Below are 16747 nucleotides of genomic sequence, written 5' to 3' on the forward strand. Positions count from 1 at the left end.
GCTCCTACTTCCTCTTGTTACTGTCCAGAGCAGAGTAGAGGACCAGCCCCTACTTCCTCTTGTTACTGTCCAGAGCGGAGTAGAGGACCAGCCCCTACTTCCTCTTGTTACTGTCCAGAGTAGAGTAGAGGACCAGCCCCTACTTCCTCTTGTTACTGTCCAGAGTAGAGGACCAGCCCCTACTTCCTCTTGTTACTCTCCAGAGTAGAGGACCAGCCCCTACTTCCTCTTGTTACTGTCCAGAGTAGAGTAGAGGACCAGCCCCTACTTCCTCTTGTTACTGTCCAGAGTAGAGTAGAGGACCAGCCCCTACTTCCTCTTGTTACTGTCCAGAGTAGAGGACCAGCCCCAACTTGCTCTTGTTACTGTCCAGAGTAGAGGACCAGCTCCTACTTCCTCTTGTTACTGTCCAGAGTAGAGGACCAGCTCCTACTTCCTCTTGTTACTGTCCAGAGTAGAGTAGAGGACCAGCCCCTACTTCCTCTTGTTACTGTCCAGAGTAGAGTAGAGGACCAGCCCCTACTTCCTCTTGTTACTGTCCAGAGTAGAGTAGAGGACCAGCCCCTACTTCCTCTTGTTACTGTCCAGAGTAGAGGACCTGCCCCTACTTCCTGTTGTTACTGTCCAGAGTAGAGTAGAGGACCAGCCCCTACTTCCTCTTGTTACTGTCCAGAGTAGAGTAGAGGACCAGCCCCTACTTCCTCTTGTTACTGTCCAGAGTAGAGGACCTGCCCCTACTTCCTCTTGTTACTGTCCAGAGTAGAGGACCAGCCCCTACTTCCTCTTGTTACTGTCCAGAGTAGAGTAGAGGACCAGCCCCTACTTCCTCTTGTTACTGTCCAGAGTAGAGTAGAGGACCAGCCCCTACTTCCTCTTGTTACTGTCCAGAGCAGAGTAGAGGACCAGCCCCTACTTCCTCTTGTTACTGTCCAGAGTAGAGGACCAGCTCCTACTTCCTCTTGTTACTGTCCAGAGTAGAGTAGAGGACCAGCCCCTACTTCCTCTTGTTACTGTCCAGAGCAGAGTAGAGGACCAGCCCCTACTTCCTCTTGTTACTGTCCAGAGTAGAGGACCAGCCCCTACTTCCTCTTGTTACTGTCCAGAGTAGAGTAGAGGACCAGCCCCTACTTCCTCTTGTTACTGTCCAGAGTAGAGGACCAGCTCCTACTTCCTCTTGTTACTGTCCAGAGTAGAGTAGAGGACCAGCCCCTACTTCCTCTTGTTACTGTCCAGAGTAGAGTAGAGGACCAGCCCCTACTTCCTCTTGTTACTGTCCAGAGTAGAGGACCAGCTCCTACTTCCTCTTGTTACTGTCCAGAGTAGAGGACCAGCTCCTACTTCCTCTTGTTACTGTCCAGAGTAGAGTAGAGGACCAGCCCCTACTTCCTCTTGTTACTGTCCAGAGTAGAGGACCAGCTCCTACTTCCTCTTGTTACTGTCCAGAGTAGAGTAGAGGACCAGCCCCTACTTCCTCTTGTTACTGTCCAGAGCAGAGTAGAGGACCAGCCCCTACTTCCTCTTGTTACTGTCCAGAGTAGAGTAGAGGACCAGCCCCTACTTCCTCTTGTTACTGTCCAGAGTAGAGTAGAGGACCAGCCCCTACTTCCTCTTGTTACTGTCCAGAGTAGAGGACCAGCCCCTACTTCCTCTTGTTACTGTCCAGAGTAGAGTAGAGGACCAGCCCCTACTTCCTCTTGTTACTGTCCAGAGTAGAGGACCAGCCCCTACTTCCTCTTGTTACTGTCCAGAGTAGAGTAGAGGACCAGCTCCTACTTCCTCTTGTTACTGTCCAGAGTAGAGGACCAGCTCCTACTTCCTCTTGTTACTGTCCAGAGTAGAGGACCAGCTCCTACTTCCTCTTGTTACTGTCCAGAGTAGAGTAGAGGACCAGCCCCTACTTCCTCTTGTTACTGTCCAGAGTAGAGGACCAGCTCCTACTTCCTCTTGTTACTGTCCAGAGTAGAGTAGAGGACCAGCCCCTACTTCCTCTTGTTACTGTCCAGAGTAGAGGACCTGCCCCTACTTCCTCTTGTTACTGTCCAGAGTAGAGTAGAGGACCAGCCCCTACTTCCTCTTGTTACTGTCCAGAGCAGAGTAGAGGACCAGCCCCTACTTCCTCTTGTTACTGTCCAGAGTTGAGTAGAGGACCAGCCCCTACTTCCTCTTGTTACTGTCCAGAGTAGAGTAGAGGACCAGCCCCTACTTCCTCTTGTTACTGTCCAGAGTAGAGTAGAGGACCAGCCCCTACTTCCTCTTGTTACTGTCCAGAGTAGAGGACCAGCTCCTACTTCCTCTTGTTACTGTCCAGAGTAGAGGACCAGCCCCTACTTCCTCTTGTTACTGTCCAGTGTAGAGTAGAGGACCAGCCCCTTGATTGATAGGAACATAAGCATTTCACTGCACCTACCACCTGCCATTTCACCAGGTAATTTGTACATGTAGGTAGGGGTAAAGTGAATATGCATAGATGCATATTCAGCAAGTAGCAGCAGTGTAAAAACAAAGGGGGGGCACAATGTAAATAGTCCGGGTGGCCATTTCACCCGTTTTTCATCAATGCCATTGGATGAATCGCTGAACATAGTCTGTGCTAGCAAAACAGTCCTGCAGTGTAGCATCTGCATTATCTGACCACTTCCTTATTGAGTGAGTCACTGGTACTTCCTGGTTGAGTATTTGCTTGTAAGCAGGAATCAGGAGGATAGAATTATGGTCAGATTTTCCAAATGGAGAACGAGGGAGAGCGTTGAATGCATCTCTGTGTGTGGAGTAAAGGTGGTCTAGAGTTTTTTTTCCTCTGGTTGCACATGTGACATGCTGGTAGAAATGAGGGAAAATGGATTTCAGTTTGCCTGCATTAAAGTCCCCGGCCACTAGGAGCGCCGCTTCTGAATGAGCATTTTCTTGTTTGCTTGTGGCCTTATACAGCTGATTGAGTGGCCTTATACAGCTGATTGAGTGGCCTTATACAGCTGGTTGAGTGGCCTTATACAGCTGATTGAGTGGCCTTATACAGCTGATTGAGTGGCCTTATAGAGTTGGTTGAGTGGCCTTATACAGCTGGTTGAGTGGCCTTATACAGCTGATTGAGTGGCCTTATACAGCTGATTGAGTGGCCTTATAGAGTTGGTTGAGTGGCCTTATACAGCTGGTTGAGTGGCCTTATACAGCTGGTTGAGTGGCCTTATACAGCTGGTTGAGTGGCCTTATAGACTTGGTTGAGTGGCCTTATACAGCTGGTTGAGAGCGGTCTTAGTGCCAGCATCGGTTTGTGGTGGTAAATAGACGGCTACGAAAAATATAGATGAGAACTCTCTTGGTAAATAAATAGTGTGGTCTACAGCTTATCATTAGGTTCTCTACCTCAGGCGAGCAATACCTTGAGACTTCTTTAATTTTAGAAATTGCGCACCAGCCGGTATTGACAAATAGACACACATCCCCGCCCCTCGTCTTACCAGAGGTAGCTGTTCTGTCCTGCCGTTGCACGGAACATCCAGCCAACTGTATATTATCCGTGTCGCCATTCAGCCACGACTCAGTGAAACATAAGATATAACAGTTTTTAATGTCCCGTTGGTAGGATAGACTCGAACGGAGATCATCCAGTTTATTCTCCAGTGATTGCATGTTGGCCAATAGGACGGATGGTAGAGGTGGGTTACCCACTTGCCGACGAATTCTCACGAGGCACCCTGAACTCTGCCCCCTGTATTTCCATCTTTTCTTCACGCAAATCACAGGGATTTGGGCCTGGTCACGGAGAAGCAGAAAATAATTAACGTCGGACTCATTAAAGAAACAATCTTTGTCCAGTACGAGGTGAGTAATCGCTGTCCTGATATCCAGAAGCTATTTTTGGTCATAAGTGACGATAGCAGCAACATAAGTTTCAAACAATGCGAGAAAACACACAAAATAGCACAGTTTGTTAGGAGCCCGTAAAACATCTGCCATCCTCTCTGGCGCCTCTGCCCCTCTGTCTGCGATCAAATGCTGATTTTTCTATCTGCTTCATAGACCCTATCAATCAATCATCTCCTGCTGCTCCGATCTGCTTTCTAGACCCTATCAACCAATCATTCTCTATTGGCAACATAGCCTGCTGAAACTCATTTGAGATTGAGAGAGAGAGAGAGAGAGAGAGAGGTCTAGGAAGGCAGAGCAGGGGTTGGGAGGCAGATAAGTGGAAGAGTAGAGAGGGAGGGAGGAAGAGAGAGAGACAGAGAGAGGGGTCCAGGAAGGCAGAGCAGGGGTTGGGAGGCAGATAAGTGGAGGAGTAGAGAGTGAGAGAGAGAGGGAGGAAGATAGAGAGGGGGGAGTGGATAGGGGAAGGAGGGATGACAGTCTCTCCCTGATTAACACACAGGCCACGACAGACATCGCTGCCTTCAGTAGGAAGATGCAAACAAGCTTTCACTTTTCCCCCAAATGCATGTCAGTGTCCACCATGATGGCTAACAGGATCAATGAAGAGCTCAGAGGCAGAGAGACAGACAGCTAGCTAGTATCTATCTATGAGCAGAGAGACAGACAGCTAGCTAGTATCTATCTATGAAAACAGAGAGACAGCTAGCTAGTATCTATCTATGAGCAGAGAGACAGACAGCTAGCTAGTATCTATCTATGCGCAGAGAGACAGACAGCTAGCTAGTATCTATCTATCTATGAAAGCACAGAGACAGCTAGCTAGTATCTATCTACGAGCAGAGAGACAGACAGCTAGCTAGTATCTATCTATGCGCAGAGAGACAGAGAGCTAGCTAGTATCTATCTATGAAAACAGAGAGACAGCTAGCTAGTATCTATCTATGAGCAGAGAGACAGACAGCTAGCTAGTATCTATCTATGCGCAGAGAGACAGACAGCTAGCTAGTATCTATCTATCTATGAAAGCACAGAGACAGCTAGCTAGTATCTATCTACGAGCAGAGAGACAGACAGCTAGCTAGTATCTATCTATGCGCAGAGAGACAGAGAGCTAGCTAGTATCTATCCACGAGCAGTGAGACAGACAGCTAGCTAGTATCTATCTATGCGCAGAGAGACAGACAGCTAGCTAGTATCTATCTATGCGCAGAGAGACAGACAGATAGCTAGTATCTATCTATGCGCAGAGAGACAGACAGCTAGCTAGTATCTATCGATGAAAACAGAGAAACAGCCCGCTTGCTAGTAGATATCCATAAACACAAACAGAAAGACAGACAACTAGCTGGTAGATATCCATAAACAGAGAGACAGACAACTAGCTGGTAGTTATCCATAAACACAAACAGAGAGACAGACAACTAGCTAGTAGATATCCATGAACAGAGAGACAGACAACTAGCTGGTAGATATCCATGAACACAAACAGAGAGACAGACAACTAGCTAGTAGATAGTTTGGAGTTAAAGTTTGGAGGTAAAGTTTGGAGGTAAAGTTTGGAGGTAAAGTTTGGAGGTAAAGTTTGGAGGTAAAGTTTGGAGGTAAAGTTTGGAGGTAAAGTTTGGAGGTATGAAAGTTTGGATCCATGAACACAAACAGAGAGACAGACAACTAGCTAGTAGATAGTTTGGAGGTAAAGTTTGGAGGTAAAGCTTGGAGTTAAAGTTTGGAGGTAAAGTTTGGAGTTAAAGTTTGGAGGTAAAGTTTGGAGTTAAAGTTTGGAGGTAAAGTTTGGAGTTAAAGTTTGGAGGTAAAGTTTGGAGGTAAAGTTTGGAGGTAAAGTTTGGAGGTAAAGTTTGGAGTTAAAGTTTGGAGGTAAAGTTTGGAGGTAAAGTTTGGAGGTAAAGTTTGGAGTTAAAGTTTGGAGGTAAAGTTTGGAGGTAAAGTTTGGAGGTAAAGTTTGGAGGTAAAGTTTGGAGTTAAAGTTTGGAGGTAAAGTTTGGAGGTAAAGTTTGGAGGTAAAGTTTGGAGGTAAAGTTTGGAGGTAAAGTTTGGAGGTAAAGCTTGGAGTTAAAGTTTGGAGGTAAAGTTTGGAGTTAAAGTTTGGAGGTAAAGTTTGGAGGTAAAGTTTGGAGGTAAAGTTTGGAGGTAAAGTTTGGAGGTAAAGTTTGGAGGTAAAGTTTGGAGGTAAAGTTTGGAGTTAAAGTTTGGAGGTAAAGTTTGGAGGTAAAGTTTGGAGGTAAAGTTTGGAGGTAAAGCCCCATCGTAAGCTGTGTACGTTGGAAAAGCCCCTACACTTCACCCAGCAACCCCTTCTCCAGAAGGACTTGACGCAATGAGACACATGGGAAACAGAAGGCCAATTTATTGTGAATTGGCAGAGACGATCCTTCTGTAGGGGACAGCGTGGATTCCCCTAGCAGTTCCCGGTATGTCAGATGCTTTCAGCCCCAATCCATAAATGAATCAAGAGCTCTTAACAAGGAGCCATTTAAGTCAATATACTGTACACTCTCCCCCAGCTTCCCACTCATCCCTAGCCAAGACAAATACACACACACACACACACACATCCCAGTGATATAGTGGTAAGTAAATAGGTGGATAAACATTGATCGCCGTTGGCAGTGAGTGAAGTAATGATCCCTGTGATTTCATTTTTCTTTTCAGAAAAAGTTGTGTAAACGCTCACGCAAATCTCTCTCGCTCTCTCACGCACACGCACGCACATACTTACACACACACACACACACACACACACACACCCCCCCCCCTCAGGACTGAAATAATTGTAACACGTGTTTAATATTCATACGTCATGCGTTCCTTGTGTGTGTGTGTGTGTGTGTGTGTGTGTGTGTGTGTGTGTGTGTGTGTGTGTGTGTGTGTGTGTGTGTGTGTGTGTGTGAGTGAATAGGGTATTTGGGGGTCTCTGTCACCCTGCTAATTTCTGTTGCCACATGACAAGTCACATGGGATCAGCTCAACATCAAGGTCAAGGTTCACTGCCGTGGTTTGTCAGTATAGGTCCGACCTGGGTTAAATACCTGGGTTAAATACCTGGGTTCAAATACATGGGTTAAATACCTGGGTTAAATACCTGGGTTCAAATACATGGGTTAAATACCTGGGTTAAATACCTGGGTTAAATACCTGGGTTAAATACCTAGTTATATGCATGGGTTAAATACCTAGTTATATGCATGGGTTAAATACCTTGGTTAAATACCTGGGTTAAATACCTGGGTTAAATACCTAGTTATATGCATGGGTTAAATACCTAGTTATATGCATGGGTTAAATACCTGGGTTAAATACCTGGGTTAAATACCTGGGTTAAATACCTAGTTATATGCATGGGTTAAATACCTAGTTATATGCATGGGTTAAATACCTAGTTATATGCATGGGTTAAATACCTAGTTATATGCATGGGTTAAATACCTGGGTTAAATACCTGGGTTAAATACCTGGGTTAAATACCTAGTTATATGCATGGGTTAAATACCTAGTTATATGCATGGGTTAAATACCTGGGTTAAATACCTGGGTTAAATACCTGGGTTAAATACCTAGTTATATGCATTGTTAAATACCTAGTTATATGCATGGGTTAAACACCTTGGTTAAATACCTGGGTTAAATACCTGGGTTAAATGTATGGGTTAAATACCTGGGTTAAATACCTGGGTTAAATGTATGGGTTAAATACCTGGGTTAAATACCTGGGTTAAATGTAGGGGTTAAATACCTGGGTTAAATACCTGGGTTAAATACCTGGGTTATATGTATGGGTTAAATACCTGGGTTATATGTATGGGTTAAATACCTGTGGTTAAACACCTGGGTTAAATACCTGGGCTAAATACCTGGGCTAAATACCTGGGTTAAATACCTGGGTTAAATACCTTGGTTAAATGCCTGGGTTAAATACCTGGGTTAAATACCTGGGTTAAATTCATTGGTTAAATACCCGGGTTAAATACCTTGGTTAAATGTATGGGTTAAATACCTTGGTTAAATGCCTGGGTTAAATACCTGGGTTAAATTCATTGGTTAAATACCCGGGTTAAATACCTTGGTTAAATGTATGGGTTAAATACCTGGGTTAAATGTATGGGTTAAATACCTTGGTTAAATGTATAGGTTAAATGTATGGGTTAAATACCTGGGTTAAATGTATGGGTTAAAATGTATGGGTTAAATGTATGGGTTAAAATGTATGGGTTAAATGTATGGGTTAAATGTATTGGTTAAATGTATGGGTTAAAATGTATGGGTTAAATGTATGGGTGTATTTGAGTCAGTGTATTTCCAAATACATTCCCAATATTCAACTTCTTGTCTTTTAAAATAAAAAAAACATCTAAATACTGACTTCCACATTTATTTGAAAGTAATTGAAATACCCTAAATAGTATTTGAACCCAGGTCTGGTCAGAGTTAGGACAGTCTAATTGAAATACCCTAAATAGTATTTGAACCCAGGTCTGGTCAGAGTTAGGACAGTCTAATTGAAATACCCTAAATAGTATTTGAACCCAGGTCTGGTCAGAGTTAGGACAGTCTAATTGAAATACCCTAAATAGTATTTGAACCCAGGTCTGGTCAGAGTTAGGACAGTCTAATTGAAATACCCTAAATAGTATTTGAACCTAGGTCTGGTCAGAGTTAGGACAGTCTAATTGAAATACCCTAAATAGTATTTGAACACAGGTCTGGTCAGAGTTAGGACAGTCTAATTGAAATACCCTAAATAGTATTTGAACCCAGGTCTGGTCAGAGTTAGGACAGTCTAATTGAAATACCCTAAATAGTATTTGAACCCAGGTCTGGTCAGAGTTAGGACAGTCTAATTGAAATACCCTAAATAGTATTTGAACCCAGGTCTGGTCAGGGTTAGGACAGTCTGTTTTTTTTTAGGTTAGTGCAGAATGTGTTAGGGCATCCCCAGGCCCCAACCCAACCCCAACCAATTTCAGTCAGCCCCAACCAGCCCCAGTCTCAGTCAGTCCCAGCCTCAGTCAGCCCCAGTCTCAGTCAGTCCCAGTCTCAGTCAGCCCCAGTCTCAGTCAGCCCCAGTCTCAGTCAGCCCTAGCCTCAGTCAGCCCCAGCCTCAGTCAGCCCCAGTCTCAGTCAGCCCCAGTCTCAGTCAGTCCCAGTCTCAGTCAGCCCCAGTCTGTCAGCTCCAACTAGCCCCAGTCAGCCCCAGTCTCAGTCTCAGTCAGTCCCAGTCAGCCCCAGTCTCAGTCTCAGTCAGCCTCAGTCAGCCCCAGTCTCAGTCAGCCCCAGTCAGTCCCAGTCAGCCCCAGCCCCAACCAGCCCCAGTCTCAGTCTCAGTCAGCCTCAGCCAGCCCCAGTCTCAGTCAGTCCCAGTCTCAGTCAGTCCCAGCCCCAACCAGCCCCAGTCTCAGTCAGTCCCAGCCTCAGTCAGCCCCAGTCTCAGTCAGTCCCAGTCTCAGTCAGCCCCAACCAGCCCCAGTCTCAGTCAGCCCCAGTCTCAGTCAGCCCCAACCAGTCCCAGTCTCAGTCAGTCCCAGTCTCAGTCAGCCCCAGTCTCAGTCAGCCCCAGTCTGTCAGCTCCAACTAGCCCCAGTCAGCCCCAGTCTCAGTCTCAGTCAGTCCCAGTCAGCCCCAGTCTCAGTCTCAGTCAGCCCCAGTCAGTCTCAGTCAGCCCCAACCAGCCCCAGTCTCAGTCTCAGTCAGCCTCAGCCAGCCCCAGTCTCAGTCAGTCCCAGTCTCCGTCAGTCCCAGCCTCAGTCAGCCCCAGCCTCAGTCAGCCCCAACCAGTCCCAGTCTCAGTCAGTCCCAGTCTCAGTCAGCCCCAGTCTCAGTCAGCCGCAGTCTCAGTCAGCTCCAACTAGCCCCAGTCAGCCCCAGTCTCAGTCTCAGTCAGCCCCAACTAGCCCCAGTCAGTGCCAGTCAGCCCCAGTCGCAGTCTTAGTCAGTCCCAGTCAGCCCCAGTCTCAGTCAGCCTCAGTCAGCCCCAGTCTCAGTCATCCCCAGTCAGTCCCAGTCAGCCCCAGCCCCAACCAGTCCCAGTCTCAGTCAGTCCCAGTCAGCCCCAGCCCCAACCAGTCCCAGTCTCAGTCAGTCCCAGTCTCAGTCTGCCCCAGTCTCAGTCAGCCCCAGTCTCTGTCAGCTCCAACTAGCCCCAGTCAGCCCCAGTCTCAGTCTCAGTCAGCCCCAGCCTCAGTCAGCCCCAACCAGTCCCAGTCTCAGTCAGTCCCAGTCTCAGTCAGCCCCAGTCTCAGTCAGCCCCAGTCTCAGTCAGCTCCAACTAGCCCCAGTCAGCCTCAGTCTCAGTCTCAGTCAGCCCCAACTAGCCCCAGTCAGTCCCAGTCAGCCCCAGTCTCAGTCTCAGTCAGTCCCAGTCAGCCCCAGTCTCAGTCAGCCTCAGTCAGCCCCAGTCTCAGTCAGCCCCAGTCAGTCCCAGTCAGCCCCAGCCCCAACCAGCCCCAGTCTCAGTCTCAGTCAGCCTCAGCCAGCCCCAGTCTCAGTCAGTCCCAGTCTTAGTCAGTCCCAGTCTCAGTCAGTCCCAGCCTCAGTCAGCCCAAGTCTCAGTCAGCCCCAGTCTCAGTCAGCCCCAGCCTCAGTCAGCCCCAGCCTCAGTCAGCCCCAGCCAGCTGCACACAAGCCTAAGATCACCAAGCGCAATGCCAAGCTTCGGGTGGAGTGGTGTAAAGCTTGTCGCCATTGGACTCTGGAGCAGTGGAAACGTGTTCTCTGGAGTGATGAATCACGTTTCACCATATGGCAGTCCGACAAACAAATCTGGGTTTTTCCGTATGCCATGAGAACGCTACCTGCCCGATTACATAGTGCCAACGGTAAAGTTTGGTGGAGGAGGAATAATGTTCTGGGGCTGGTTTTCATGGTTCGGGTCCCTTAGTTCCAGTGACGGGAAATCTAAACGCTACAGTATACAATGACATTCTAGATGATTCTGTGCTTCCAACTTTGTGGCAACAGTTTGGGGAAGGCCCTTTCCTGTTTCAGCATGACAATGCCCCCATGCATAAAGCGAGGTCCATACAGAAATGGTTTGTCGAGATCGTTGTGGAAGAACTTCACTGGCCTGTACAGAGCCCTGACCTCAGCCCCATCGGACACCTTTGGGATGAATTGGAACGCCGACTGCGAGTCAGGCCTAATCGCCCAACATCAGTGCCTGACCTCACTAATACTCTTGTGTCTGAATGGAAGAAAGTCTCCACAGCAACGTTCCATGATCTAGTGGAAAGCCTTCCCAGAAGAGTGGAGGCTATTATAGCAGCAATGTTCCAACATCTAGTGGAAAGTCTTCCCAGAAGAGTGGAGGCTGTTATAGCAGCAATGTACCAACATCTAGTGGAAAGCCTTCCCAGAAGAGTGGAGGCTGTTATAGCAGCAATGTTCCAACATCTAGTGGAAAGTCTTCCCAGAAGAGTGGAGGCTGTTATAGCAGCAATGTTCCAACATCTAGTGGAAAGTCTTCCCAGAAGAGTGGAGGCTGTTATAGCAGCAATGTACCAACATCTAGTGGAAAGCCTTCCCAGAAGAGTGGAGGCTGTTATAGCAGCAATGTTCCAACATCTAGTGGCAAGTCTTCCCAGAAGAGTGGAGGCTGTTATAGCAGCAATGTTCCAACATCTAGTGGAAAGTCTTCCCAGAAGAGTGGAGGCTGTTATAGCAGCAATGTACCAACATCTAGTGGAAAGCCTTCCCAGAAGAGTGGAGGCTGTTATAGCAGCAATGTTCCAACATCTAGTGGAAAGTCTTCCCAGAAGAGTGGAGGCTGTTATAGCAGCAATGTTCCAACATCTAGTGGAAAGTCTTCCCAGAAGAGTGGAGGCTGTTATAGCAGCAATGTACCAACATCTAGTGGAAAGCCTTCCCAGAAGAGTGGAGGCTGTTATAGCAGCAATGTTCCAACATCTAGTGGCAAGTCTTCCCAGAAGAGTGGAGGCTGTTATAGCAGCAATGTTCCAACATCTAGTGGAAAGCCTTCCCAGAAGAGTGGAGGCTGTTATAGCAGCAATGTTCCAACATCTAGTGGAAAGTCTTCCCAGAAGAGTGGAGGCTGTTATAGCAGCAATGTTCCAACATCTAGTGGAAAGTCTTCCCAGAAGAGTGGAGGCTGTTATAGCAGCAATGTTCCAACATCTAGTGGAAAGTCTTCCCAGAAGAGTGGAGGCTGTTATAGCAGCAATGTACCAACATCTAGTGGAAAGCCTTCCCAGAAGAGTGGAGGCTGTTATAGCAGCAATGTTCCAACATCTAGTGGAAAGTCTTCCCAGAAGAGTGGAGGCTGTTATAGCAGCAATGTTCCAACATCTAGTGGAAAGCCTTCCCAGAAGAGTGGAGGCTGTTATAGAAGCAATGTTCCAACATCTAGTGGAAAGTCTTCCCAGAAGAGTGGAGGCTGTTATAGCAGCAATGTTCCAACATCTAGTGGAAAGTCTTCCCAGAAGAGTGGAGGCTGTTATAGCAGCAATGTTCCAACATCTAGTGGAAAGTCTTCCCAGAAGAGTGGAGGCTGTTATAGCAGCAATGTACCAACATCTAGTGGAAAGCCTTCCCAGAAGAGTGGAGGCTGTTATAGCAGCAATGTTCCAACATCTAGCGGAAAGTCTTCCCAGAAGAGTGGAGGCTGTTATAGCAGCAACGTTCCAACATCTAGTGGAAAGCCTTCCCAGAAGAGTGGAGGCTGTTATAGCAGCAATGTTCCAACATCTAGTGGAAAGTCTTCCCAGAAGAGTGGAGGCTGTTATAGCAGCAATGTTCCAACATCTAGTGGAAAGTCTTCCCAGAAGAGTGGAGGCTGTTATAGCAGCAAAGGGAGGGGGGGGGGACCAACTCCATATTAATGGCCATGATTTTGGAATGAGACGAGCAGGTGTCCACATACTTTTGGTCACGTAGTGGATTTATCTAACTCAGTTCATGTGGGGGTGTGAAACCAGTACTTGTGATTGACATCTCTTGACTCCTACAGCAGCGTACCACATCCTCTTCCATTAGAGCGATCTTCTCCATGGTATGATGTAACAATGGACAGGAAGCACAATCCGCACACCCCAAAATCAATCTCTCACTTCCTCTGAAATGAATCAGGTGGTTGGGGGTGCCTATGCTGTAGACCTCAGCTCCTCTGGGATTGTTGGGGCTGGATGGCAGGTAACCCTGTCCCCCTCAGCAGCTTCCCCAGAAAAAGAGGTCTGAGGTTGGGTAGCGAGAGGAGTGAGGCTGGGTAGCGAGAGGAGTGAGGCTAGATAGAGAGAGGAGAGAGGCTGGGTAGAGAGAGGAGAGAGGCTGGGTAGAGAGAGGAGTGAGGCTAGATAGAGAGAGGAGTGAGGCTAGATAGAGAGAGGCTGTTGAGGCTGGATAGAGAGGCTGTTGAGGCTGGATAGAGAGAGGAGAGAGGCTGGGTAGAGAGAGGAGAGAGGCTGGGTAGCGAGAGGAGTGAGGCTAGATAGAGAGAAGAGAGAGGCTGGGTAGAGAGAGGAGAGAGGCTGGGTAGAGAGAGGAGTGAGGCTAGATAGAGAGAGGAGTGAGGCTAGATAGAGAGAGGCTGTTGAGGCTGGATAGAGAGGCTGTTGAGGCTGGATAGAGAGAGGAGAGAGGCTGGGTAGAGAGAGGAGAGAGGCTGGGTAGCGAGAGGAGTGAGGCTGGGTAGCGAGAGGAGTGAGGCTGGGTAGAGAGAGGAGAGTGAGAGCAGAGACTGGGTAGAGAGAGGAGAGAGGCTGGGTAGAGAGAGGAGAGAGGCTAGATAGAGAGAGGCTGTTGAGGCTGGGTAGAGAGAGGCTGTTGAGGCTGGGTAGAGAGAGGCTGTTGAGGCTGGGTAGAGAGAGGAGAGAGGCTGGGTAGAGAGAGGAGAGAGACTGGGTAGAGAGAGGAGAGAGACTGGGTAGAGAGAGGAGAGAGACTGGGTAGAGAGAGGAGAGAGACTGGGTAGAGAGAGGAGAGAGACTGGGTAGAGAGAGGAGAGAGGCTGGGTAGAGAGAGGAGAGAGACTGGGTAGAGAGAGGAGAGAGTCTGGGTAGAGAGAGGAGAGAGACTGGGTAGAGAGAGGAGAGAGACTGGGTAGTGAGAGGAGAGAAGCTGGGTAGCGAGAGGAGAGAGGCTGGGTAGAGAGAGGAGTGAGGCTGGGTAGAGAGAGGAGAGAGGCTAGGTAGAGAGAGGAGAGAGGCTGGGTAGAGAGAGGAGAGAGGCTAGATAAAGAGAGGAGAGAGGCTAGATAAAGAGAGGAGAGAGGCTGGGTAGAGAGAGGAGAGAGGCTGGGTAGAGAGAGGCTGTTGAGGCTGCTAGCTGGGCAGCGATTTACAATGCTGGTGACTCAGAAACACAACAGATAACTAACTACCTTTGACATTACATTTACTGGGCAAATTATAGTTCTCTCTAACACGAACACAAGTTGAACATACGCAGCAACACACACACACACACACACACACACACACACACACACACACACACACACACACACACACACACACACACACACACACACACACACACACACACACACACACACACACACACACACACACACACACACACACACACACATGAAATAACAAAAGGGACACAGCATGGGGATCCTATAGCAGATAACACGGATGTAAGAGAAGCCGCCATACTGTATGTAGTATCAGAATACAGCAATCATAGATGCTATCATCTCCACCCTCCACAGCAACGTGGAAAAACCCACATGATATTTCCTGCTTACCTTGTGCCTTTATCTCCCATGGTTGAGGATTGTTGGGTGGTAGAATCCCTCCTTTTCACCCTCAGTAAATAGACTGTAATGCCGTTGTGCAGAAAGGCACAGAGAGAGAGGGAGAGAGAGAGAGCGAGAAAGACAGGAAAGGGTGAGAGAAGAATGTTCTGATGTAAAGACTCAGGGTAGGTGGGTGGGTAAATTGAAGAGGGGAGGGGGGGGGTCTACTCAGTTGGATGTCCCTCTCTCTCTCTCTCTCTCTCTCTCTCTGTGCCTTCTGTTCTCAGCGCTCTGTCTCCAGCTCAATGCACTTAAAAGGGCATCTCCAGTGATTCCTGAGAAATAGCCTTAATAAGAAGAAACAGGTGATTCATCCATACAGCAGTCAGAACATCCAGCGCTCAGCTCAGTTGAGAGAATCATCCAGAAGATTATTGTCAGTAGGAATCTTCCTCTTCTTTCATCTAGGTTCTGTTCACATTCAGAAGCGCTGAACTGCTGCTAGCACTCTTCTATGTCTGTCTCTCTCTCTCCCTGCCAAGCACGCTCTCCCTCTCCCTACCGGGCACTCTCTCTCTCTCTCTCTCCCTGCCAAGCACACTCTCTCTCTCTCTCTCCCTGCCGCACACTCTCTCTCTCTCCCTGCCAAGCACACTCTCTCTCTCTCTCTCTCTCTCTCCCTGCCGCACACTCTCTCTCTCTCCCTGCCAAGCACGCTCTCCCTCTCCCTACCGGGCACTCTCTCTCTCTCTCTCTCTCCCTGCCAAGCATGGGCTCTCTTCTCTCTCTCCCCCCTCTCTCGCTCTTTCCCTCCCTCCTAACACTCTCCCTTACTGTTGCTCACTCAATCTGTGAGAGCGGATGTGTGGATGGATTAGGGACCAGGGGATGGATGGTCTCTCGCTCTCTCTCTTGTCTGCCAAACTAATAAGATGAGAAATGCATTAATATCCGAGAAAGACCCTCAGCTGCTCTGCTGCAGGCCAGCCATTAGTACGACGCATTCAAGACAAACTGAGAACGGGGGGGGGCGAGATACAATTATGAAGTCAGGTCGGAGATCTAGAAAGATGCCGGAGTTTCCCGACATGGAGTTCCGAGTTAGATGAAAATTCAAATATGATTATCCCAGTCAGAGCTCATTTTCTTTCTCTCTCTCAGAGTTCCCTAGTTGTCTTGAACGCACTGAAGTCGGAGATGTCCATGTTCCCAGTTGCTATGAAGGCGGCATTGCCTTTGCATTGACGTCATTTCTCCTGCTGCTATGTTGTGTCATGTATCTGTGCATCTCTGTACTCTTGTCAGTGTGCATGTCAATAGACCATTCCACCATCTGTGTCACACACTGAAACATACAGAGGATGATGTGTATAGACTATAGAGGATGATGTGAATAGAGGATGATGTGTATAGACTAGAGAGGATGATGTGAATAGAGGATGATGTGTATAGACTATAGAGGATGATGTGTATAGACTATAGAGGATGATGTGTATAGACTAGAGAGGACGATGTGTACAGACTAGAGAGGATGATGTGTATAGACTATAGAGGACGATGTGTATAGACTATAGAGGACGATGTGTATAGACTATAGAGGACGATGTGTACAGACTAGAGAGGATGATGTGTATAGACTAGAGAGGATGATGTGAATAGAGGATGATGTGTATAGACTAGAGAGGATGATGTGTATAGACTAGAGAGGATGATGTGTACAGACTAGAGAGGATGATGTGTATAGACTAGAGAGGATGATGTGTATAGACTAGAGAGGATGATGTGTATAGACTAGAGAGGATGATGTGTATAGACTATAGAGGATTATGTGTATAGACTATAGAGGATGATGTGTATAGACTATAGAGGATGATGTGTATAGACTATAGAGGATGATGTGTATAGACTAGAGAGGATGATGTGTATAGACTAGAGAGGATGATGTGTATAGACTATAGAGGATTATGTGTATAGACTATAGAGGATGATGTGTATAGACTATAGAGGATGATGTGTATAGACTATAGAGGATGATGTGTATAGACTATAGAGGATGATGTGTATAGACTATAGAGGATGATGTGTATAGACTATAGAGGACGATGTGTATATAGACTATAGAGGATGATGTGTACAGACTAGAGAGGATGATGTGTACAGACTAGAGAG

The 16747-nt window shown here is 47.5% G+C and overlaps 1 protein-coding gene across 1 annotated transcript in view; it reads right to left on the reverse strand.

Moving 5' to 3' along the window:
* arrb1 (arrestin, beta 1) overlaps positions 1 to 15153 on the reverse strand; it is a 78015-nt gene extending 62862 nt beyond the window's left edge. The window contains exon 1 of the mRNA XM_036962082.2: positions 14588 to 15153. Coding sequence (XP_036817977.1) covers positions 14588 to 14607 — 20 coding nt within the window. The 5' untranslated portion in view covers positions 14608 to 15153. The remainder of the gene's footprint in view (positions 1 to 14587) is intronic.
* Positions 15154 to 16747: the final 1594 nt, after the last annotated feature.

This window comes from Oncorhynchus mykiss, chromosome 24, assembly GCF_057628025.1.
Source record: "Oncorhynchus mykiss isolate SJ-2025 chromosome 24, ASM5762802v1, whole genome shotgun sequence".
Lineage (NCBI taxonomy): Eukaryota > Metazoa > Chordata > Actinopteri > Salmoniformes > Salmonidae > Oncorhynchus > Oncorhynchus mykiss.